The 9,607-nt window shown below is 39.6% G+C and overlaps 2 protein-coding genes across 3 annotated transcripts in view; one reads left to right on the top strand and one right to left on the bottom strand.

Moving 5' to 3' along the window:
• maf1a (MAF1 homolog, negative regulator of RNA polymerase III a) overlaps positions 1-3,068 on the top strand; it is an 8,729-nt gene extending 5,661 nt beyond the window's left edge. For both annotated transcript variants that reach the window (XM_047149437.2, XM_017450180.3), the window contains exons 5-7: positions 1-46; positions 181-279; positions 1,090-3,068. The exon at positions 1-46 is cut by the window's left edge and continues 74 nt beyond it. In XM_047149437.2, coding sequence (XP_047005393.1) covers positions 1-46; positions 181-279; positions 1,090-1,114 — 170 coding nt within the window. In that variant the 3' untranslated portion in view covers positions 1,115-3,068. The remainder of the gene's footprint in view (positions 47-180; positions 280-1,089) is intronic.
• Positions 3,069-3,217: 149 nt separating this feature from the next.
• trib3 (tribbles pseudokinase 3) lies at positions 3,218-7,734 on the bottom strand. Its single transcript, XM_017450178.3, has 4 exons — positions 6,896-7,734; positions 5,694-5,981; positions 5,169-5,461; positions 3,218-4,991 (listed from the first exon to the last, which is right to left on the bottom strand). The coding sequence occupies exons 2-4, from the start codon at positions 5,979-5,981 to the stop codon at positions 4,526-4,528; spliced, it is 1,047 nt and encodes a 348-aa protein (XP_017305667.1). The 5' UTR covers positions 6,896-7,734; the 3' UTR covers positions 3,218-4,525.
• Between the last annotated feature and the right edge of the window lie 1,873 nt (positions 7,735-9,607).

The following is a 9,607-nucleotide window of genomic DNA, read 5'->3' as shown; positions in this document are numbered from 1 at the left end:
ACAAGAGGCTGAAAAGAATTGTGTTCTTCACATGCCGCTCTGTTAGGTAGGGTTTGTTCTTCACATCACACCTCAATTCGGGACATGTTTAAAGGGTACCATGAGCTGGCAACCTAAATATTTCACGTAGGAGTAAATTGTGTTTCTAGTTGTGTAATGCCTGTTTACATTGGGGTCTAGTCTTTTTATGACTCCACGAGATTCAGGCATTGGAACTGAGCTGGACCTGGATCTGGATGAAGGCAGCTTTGAGGAGGAGGAAAACATGGATGAGGAGAGGTGAGAACACACCTGAAGATAGTAAGATAATAGATAATAAAATATAAAAAGAAAAATGCTGACATTGTAAGCAGGTCATGTCACAGATTTCTTCCTTTGTTCAGAGATGATTACATTTTATATTTTATCTATTTGCATGTAGCGTAACTTTTAGGGCACATACTTTGTTTTATACGCTGATCAGCCATAACATTAAAACCACCATCCTTGCACTTTTCCATTTTTCCTGCTTTCAACACAACACTTTGAGAACTGACTGTTCACTTACTGCCTAACATGTCCCACCCTTTTTACAGGTGCCATTGTAACGAGATAATCAATGTTATTCAAGTTACCTGTACGTGGTTTTAATGTTATGGCTAATTGGAGTAATTACAAGATATGCAAAAAATAAATTATGTGGTGAATGAAAAGTTTGTTCACAGCTCTTTCCATCTCAACTGTATCATCAGCTGTAATGTACAGTATACAGTCAGATGAAATGATATTTCTCCTGGACCCACAGTGCAACATACATGCATGACATAATGCTGACAGGACATAAAATGCAATAAGAATAAGAAAGCAGTGCGCAGTGGCGGCAGTAAGAGTGTAAAAACTCCAAATCACAAAACATTTAACATTACATTGAAATACACAAAACACCTTTTCTTACATACAAGTGATACAACAGACATTTGACAAAACTTTAGGAAACACGTTTGGATAGGAGACAAACATTGATATTAAACAACATTTGAATGTCAATTTTTACACTAAGTTGTACTAGCACAAGCTGATTGTGTTCTATAACAGTAATATCCATTGCAGGTATCGACCATTATGTGCCCAGTGAAGATGTCATAAATCCGCTGCCTTGCTCCTGGAGTCTAATGTCTTTTACCATTTTATTTCAAGTGTTTGTTTTTGCTATCACTATGATAGGATACATGCTTTTAATAACAGAAACTTAATGAGATCCATACATTGGTTTTAAAAAAATTTAGCGTTTGTGTTTCTCAGTTGTTGTTATTAGACGTTTTTGCTTTTTGTCACTGACCCCTGAGGAATGTTGCTCACTGATATAGGATCACTTGATTTTCCTACGTTGTCAAAATTCCTATTGTCTTTTTTCATAAAATAAATTTGCTATTTACTTTATATAAAGTTAATAGTTGTATTTTCTCATCACAGTGTGTTGGATGAAGCACTTTATTCTTATTCTTCCAGTCCTTTTTTATGACAGCATTTTTCAGGCTTTACTCAAATTCAAATGCTAATTTGAAAATGCTTATCCATACATATATTTGCAGTTGCATTTTCTGTCTGTGAATTATTCAAATTCAAGTACAAAACATATATTTATAATTGCATTTACATGAACAACAATGCATAGTGGGTGCCAAAATGAAAATGAAAGGTCCATTTGAAATTTAAATTTCTAAACTGGTATTATTCTGCCATATTGAAGAAGCTACACCAGTCCATACATTTGCAGTTGCACTTTCTCATCCTTATGGTCCAACTCAGCCAAAAATAAAACACAAATGCAATCCTGTTTGTGTTTGCATATTCAATGCCAACAAGTTACAGCTGTCTGTCAGATACTACGGATGTGGCCTTTTGCTGTTTTGGAGGAAATTACAAAATCAGTTTAACCTCTTAATACCTGTTGTGTTTTATTTTTGGGGCAAGTAGGAGCATGAGGATGAGTGCAGTAGCAAATGTAAGGATTGCTGAAGCTTTCAATGTGGCAGAATTATACTAGTTTAGACACTGAAATGTCAGATGGACTTTACAATTGCATAGTAATTTTGGTAGCCATTGTGCATTGTTGTTCATGAAAACAAAATTGTAAATATGTTTTGCAACTGTATCTGAATTATGTCCTAAATAATGCCCACAAACACAGGAAATCCATCTGTAAATACATGTTTGAATGAACATTTTATGAGCATTTGAATTTGAATAAATCCTGAGGATGCAGCCTTTGTTGTACCATTTTCAAAAATACTGTCTTTTGCCACCTGGTGGTGCATTCTGCCATGTCATTGTCTTTGTCACTGACATCAAGGGTTTTTTTGTTGTTGTTGCTTTGGAATACAATGCTAACAAGAACCTGTGATTATTGGCTTTGCTTGAGTAGAGTACCTGTTGAATATGCTACGGTGTTATTACTATGTTGAGATTCAGTTCAGATTCAGTGTTCACATTTTGTCATTTTGCTTAACGTGTAGAATGTCCTCCTAACAATTTTTCAAGATAAATAAAGTAGTAATCTGTTCAGTATTTTCTGTGATGGCAGCTACTCAAACTGGCCCTAAGTAAAATATGATGTCTAAAATACATACAAAGACACCGTTATGAATTATTGGTTTATTGATTCCACATGTTTGATGGTCTTTTTGTCTTTGGCAATTGTTTTATATCAGATTATGACTTTGCTGTTCCTCATAGTGCACAGCACTAATTTGTGGTAGCTTATTCATACCCAAACTACATAGTACAGGTAAGAATACAGTCACTTGTTATTGGATTTTGAATGTTATGAAAAGCATTTTTGTTACTCAAAATATTTGTGTGCAGGGTATTCAGAAAGCAGACAACCCCATAGAAAGAGCTATGGGAAACAAAGATGTAATTGATTTTGTACTTCTGTATATTAAAGGGGTATTTCTTTTGTTATGAAACAAAAATATGTTTGTTTGTTTTTTTTATGTGTATAGCCCAATCAACAAAAAAAGGAACAGTTTACTGGCCTTGTCTGCTTTGGGCTGTGAAATGCTATCTTTAATAAACCTCAAAAACTATTATGGTTTGAAGGTTTTTTTCTTCATGAATGGGTAATATCATGTTGGAAAAGAATCGTATGAGGGGCTCCATGGTTTGAAACTAGTCAAAGCCCAGCAAAAATAAATAGTAAAGCATTATTTCATATTCACGAAGAAAACAACAAACATTCTTTTGTGCATTTGTTTATTTGTACTGGCAACAAATACTTAAAAAATAAGTACAACAACCCCTTCAACTGAACAAAATGTAGTGTCCTTTTGTTGCCATAGTTACAAAAAAAAAAAAAAGATATTTACAAATTCACAAAATAGTTTGACAAACAGATGACAGTCAAAGCATGGTATGCAGGCATCATTACTGACAACTGTGATGCCTTTCTTTTTCTCAAATGTGTCACACATGCCACACACCACATTACTATTAAATGCAAACGTGCTGTGGTGTACGTGAACTAACAGTCTGTATTCCTCAGGATCTATGTCCACCCACAGCACATACACATATCAGACAGTACTTAAGCCTTAGGTCATGTTTTTACCTATGAACCAAGACACCATGACAAGAATGACAACAGGGGTTCCTCAGAACATTTTTAAGAACCTGGCACTAAGGGAATCTTTATCCTAAAGGGTTATACAGAAGTGTAGCATGAATTTATATAGCTCCTAGTCTACATATGAACATGGTACTGTATTTATCCTTCCTGTTCTACCATGTCATGAGTGGATCAAGACCATATTGGGTCACAAGACTACAGTCATGTCTCTAAGTGTTGTGAAATGCCAACTATTTTTTAACCCTTCATATACAAGAAAGCAAAAGTGAGTACTTTAGCTAACCTATCAGATATTCACACATTAAATGAGGTTTGGTGATGAAACTTAAATCTTTGGTAATTACTCAAAAAAAAAACAACTACTACTATTTATAAACTTGTTTTCATAGTGAAAAGGCACTTTAAATTATTTACTGTGTTTCCCACTGAAAATTATGTAAACAGTACATACTAAAAGGCACATACTGTGCATCAAGTATTCCAGGATTCAAGTCAGAGGTATCCGGTGATTCAGTCTTTCAACAACTTAAATGTACACTGTATGAAATATATACATGAATATCTCAACACTGCTGAACTGCATGTTTGAAGGAGCGGTGGGTCCAGCTGTGCTTTGAATATCTACTCCTAAGCATTTCAACCTTTTTTAGCCCTTTTTATTTTCTCTTAAAACAGCAGGCATCACCATAGGTATTTCTCAGACGTTTAAATAAACCAATCAAACCAGTGTTCTTAGATCTATTTGCAGACTACAAAGGTGAGAAGATTGACTTACAAACAGTAATCGAAATCACTTTGTCTTGGAATCTTGAATCTGCTTAGCCTTCCCCTGTATTCAACCATTGAAAACAGTCTGAGATCCCCGATAGTGCAAGCAGACACAAGCAGATGAATGTTCATACTGGTGCTTCACCAGCTTCAGTAACATTCTCCTTCATCTCTTTTCTCAAAGTCTGGCACCACTTGGTCAGTTGAGTGCCTAGAGTTAGGGTACTGGCTGACAAAGGCATTGGTGCTACAGTGGAGCCATGGGTGCAGCAAAATGTCTGCGGCCTCCAACCTCTCCATGGGTGACTTTCTGAGCATGCAGCACACAAGAGACTTGGCTCTGGGTGACAGAGTCTCTGGGATTGTGAAGGCACCCCTGCGGATTTTACTGAACAAGGCAGCAGGCTCCACATCTTGAAAGGGGTAGCGACCCACCAACATGGTGTAGAGCACCACTCCCAGGCTCCAAATGTCTGCTGCCTTTCCAGAGTATGAATGCCGTGAGTTCAAGATCTCCGGTCCCACATAGGCTGGGCAGCCATGTTTGTCTGTGAGAGAGTCGTCATCTCCATTCAGGAGACAGGAGTCCTCTAGGTTCTGCAAAACCAGCTTTGTTCTGTGGGCAAAGAGGAAAGTTCAGTTAGTTCACTGTCCACCAATAAATTTGGTCTCTGAGTTATTACAGAGGAATCCAAACTCAAAAGGATGTCTTTACATCACATACTTATACTGTATAGTTATTACTATGAGCTTGATTTTCTGATAAGAACAAAGTTAAAAAATAATACCTGACCTTTGTGCATCAGTAAAGACAAACTTGCGTAACTTGAGGTCTCTCAGTACAACGCCGTTTTCATGACAGTGCATGACTGCTGACGCCATCTGCCTGAAGAGACGCACAGCTTCATCCTCTTGGAGCCTCTTACAGGTGCGCACATATGAGTGCATGTCACCATAGTTGCACTCGAAGAAGATGTATACATTCTGCTCCCCCATGATTATCTCTGATATCTTACAGATGTTATCATGGGGCAGCAGACGGGTGTATGGAGCAATGAGCTCATGGTACTTCCTCATTGAAAATACCTAGCAAAGAAAAGAATAATTTGATTATAGACCAGCACAAAAAACTAGACTCTTTCTTTGTCCACACAAGAATGGTTAACAGAATGACCTCATCATGTTATAGACTTAAAATGAGTCCATATAACGAAATACTTGTTGCTTATTAAGTTGTCCAGTCACTTTTAGTAACCAAGGACTAGTGGTACACTATGGGAACAGGAATCCCCAGAATATTGCAGGACATTAACCTTACCTTACAGGAATGCTCCTGCTCAGTAATGCGATGGACAGCTCGATATGTCTGAGTGCCCTCTGCGGCCTCCAGTAGAATATAGGGCCCAATGGAAGAGAGACAGCGCTTCTCTGGGCCTGTGTGCCCTGTGCTGTGATTTTGAGGGCGAAGGCAAGGGGCTAGACCAGGGGAGGGGGGCTGGCTCAGCCTACGGCGCTTGCATTTCAGTGCATGGGTGTTGTGGGAGTCTTCACAGTCTACTCTCTTCAGTCGCAGTGGGAGCGCAGGTGCTGAGAGGTTCATACTCATCTATTAAAAAAGTGAAGCAACGGTTATGAATGACTAGAACCATCTAGCAGAAGTAAGTCGAGGTGTCATCTGAGGACAAAACATGAAAATGATCAAAATTTGATCAATGGCCTTCGATATTATAACTTGGTTGGCTTATGATCTGCATAGACAATAGACAAGGTCATAATACAGTGAAAGAACAACCAAGTGCACCACATGCTGTGTGTATTCCTGCATATTATACAGTAGTTGTGCAATATTTGCTTGCACACCAATTAAATTAAGTAAATTTCTTTAGACTCATATAGTTGCATGAATAGTGAACTCGGAGTAGACTCAATTAGAAATAACAAGTGAGGTAAGGTGACAAAACCATCCTGAAGAAGGCAACGTTGAATCACATCCGCTGTTCCATCAGACAGACTAAAATGGGTGAATGTCTGTGTGATGAGCACAGCTGCTTTATGCAACCAGGCTCGTTCTCGAGTTACTGTCGAAAGCATAGGCGCTGCCAGTGAGTCACACACCGACCTATTACACATTCAAGCGCGCGTCATAACGTGACGTAGCGCAGTCTCGATTTTCCATTGCCGTGTGTGATAATTAACATATAATGTAGGCTACTCATATCTCATATCTCCGTAAATAATGGGCAATTCTTTTTGGCTGCAATTCCAACCCAGATACCCCCCCCCCCCCCCCAACCCCCCACAAAAAAAATTTCTTTGAGAAAGGCGGAAAAAAAAGCCTGTCGTACTTGAGTGGTCGTTTGCGAAAGAGTTGCACCATCACTTTTTCCATCTAAAGTTTAACCCAGACTATTTCACAATTACCTTTTCTAAAGAAAGCGCACCTAATCGAAGGTGAACACAAGCGGCGACAATATTTTCTTTATTGGTGAGATAGCAGACAAATCGAAAAGGGCGACTCACCTCGCTGCTGAACAAAGGACTCGCTCCTCTTCAAGAACAGAACAATAGTAACTCAACTCCAGCGCCAGTTGTTGTAGCCAACTCAGCTATTTGTCTCCGTACATATTTATTTTTTTCCCAACTTCATAAACAAACTTTTAAAACTAAAAGAAAGTAATGAATACATAACATGTATAAAAGTTAACACAAGAACTCTTCCAGACGAATTATTGCCTCGAGAGAGTCTGGACGAGGTGTCTGCTCCTGAACTGTAGCGGACTGAGTTACGATTCCATAAATGTAATGTTGAAGGAGATCAAAGGGACGCTGAATTCTGTTCGGATGTGGAGGTCTGTAGTTTCCTAGGTGAGATAAATTATAATGAGTCTTGAAGTGGAAATACCATCCAACGCTTCTTCTTGTTGACACTAATGTCTTTGTTCTTTACTCCTGCTGAATGAAGGCTGATACTCGCAGGAACAACGTCGATCTTCTCGAGTACCACAGTCCTTGATCGCCAAATAAAGCAAAGCTGTTCGACGAGAACGCACCAAAATCAAAATGCTGGTGTAAAGAGTTAATTGTATGTTTCTAACGAGCGGTTTAGGCGGAGAAAAACAAACTTGTCCAGAAAGTTAGCAGGCATTGGGGTGGGTGGGTCGGGGGGCGAAGGGAAACGTGTCCTGACACCAGATGTCCTAGGCTGTTGTGAAGCCTTCAAGCAGGACTTAAGATCCCTTGATGAATGAGCTTTCACATCAGACGTGGCCCTTCCACCTGACCGTCCGACTTGTGGGCTTTCGGTTTGGTCGGCGACTCCTATTATGCTTTCCTGCGTGACACCAGCTCGCCTCGATGATGCTGTACTTAGCGCGATTGCAACATCTCGAGCTCCGCCTCTCGCGTCTGACGACATCTGTAGCACATCGCCGCAATAGCGGGCAGCACAGAGCTGTTGCACGGAGAGGGTGGGGGGGGCGAGCAAACAAACAGCGGGGCACGAGAAGTAAACACTCGATACCTCACGAAAGCAAATAGTTCTGAAATTGAACACAACACTAAGCTTAAAGAGTGGAAGTCGACCTGGTCGGTTATTTCTGATTCATAACCGTGTGCGTGGTTATAACTGAACGCGATACCCAAAGCGCATGAGTCGAGCGAAGCAATTTGTTAAATGCTCGTGGACTACTCAGATGACTCATACAACACTGCCAAATTGCAAACGATGAAAAACTGCGCTGCATGCAGAGTACGAGATATAAAATACTGGTGTACTGTGTCGCCATTGCCCCCTTTTTCTGAGTCAGTACTAATGCAGGTGTTGCACCATGCTTGCAGTGTTTACTATATAGACATTCAGGTAGCCTGCGTGACGTAAAGTCTGCACTGACTGATCCTTATGAAAGTTATGTCTATTCTACAAAGGTGAATGCTTTGAAAATATGCATATAGAGATGATTTACAACTGCTGCTGTGTCAAATATTGTTGTGCATGTTACTGTGAAAATAGTCACGTCTTCGAAGAAAAAAATGAAACACTGCATGCAAATTTTCTGAATTTAAACACTATTATTTTTATTTATGCTAAGTCTTAAATGGCACTAGGGTGCACGGTGGCTCAGCAGTTAACTTGTTTGTTTCACACCTCCAGGGTTGGGGGTTTGATTCCCACTGTGTGTGTGGAGTTTGCATGTCCTCCTCCAGTCTCCTCCAAAGACATGTATGTCTCCTCCAAGGACACGTGTGGTAGGCTGATTGGCTTGTCCATAGTGTGTGATTGTGTCCTGCAATGGATTGGCACCTTGTCCAGAGTGTACCCCACCTTGTGCCCAATGCTCACTGGGGTAGGCTCAAGGTTCCCCACAACCCTGTAGGATAAGCAGTATGGATGGGTGGATAGAAACGGTGCTATTTGTTTATTTGCACATGTGGCAAGTCTGCTGGTAATAGTAGAGCCATTTAAAACATGACACAGAGAATCTTAAATATAAATATAAAGTTCTTCAAAAAAAGGAAAAGCTACAGTGAAGTTAACAAAGTTGTTAAGAATACATTATGATTTGCTACATTACGTTATGTTATATACAGTAACAAGACTATATTGAGATACATTTCAGAAATACAAGGTACAATAGTTTGCATACCTTTAGGACAAATGAAAAAGGCAAAGAAATGTAAAAAAAAAAAAGAACAAAGAAATTCATTAACCACTTTATCCTAGTCAGGGTCAGTGTGTGTCTCTAGCCTGTCCCAGGGGTGCAAGGTGGTGACACACCAGGAATGGGACATACAGCCATGTGAAAAATTAAGTACACCCCATTGAAATTGTTGGGTTTTTTCATATATTTGGACAAGCAAACATTTGATCATCACTGAAACAGTGCCTATTCCATAACCCTCCATTTATTCTGCTTGAGCAATTCATTGCTGCAATTGCTTGTGTAAACAGGATCATTATCCTGTTGAAAGGTCCACTGTCAGTTCAAGTTCAACGTTTGGACAGATGGCCTCACATTATCTTCAAGCACTCTTTGATATGATGCAGAATTCATAGTTGAATCAATGAATGTAAGCTGTCCAGTCCCTGAGGCAGCGAAGCAACCCCAAACCATAGCATTTCCACCACTGTGCCTCACAGTTGGTATGAGGTGCTTCTCCTGAAAAGCTGTCTTTGGTCTGCGCCAAACATGTCTGCTGTTACTGTGACCAAACAACTCTATCTTTGACTTGTCT

The sequence above is a fragment of the Ictalurus punctatus genome, chromosome 21 (genome assembly GCF_001660625.3).
Source record: "Ictalurus punctatus breed USDA103 chromosome 21, Coco_2.0, whole genome shotgun sequence".
NCBI classification, from domain to species: Eukaryota; Metazoa; Chordata; class Actinopteri; order Siluriformes; family Ictaluridae; genus Ictalurus; species Ictalurus punctatus.
Note: the sequence above shows the minus strand (reverse complement) of the source record. Positions and strands in the feature narration are given on the sequence as shown.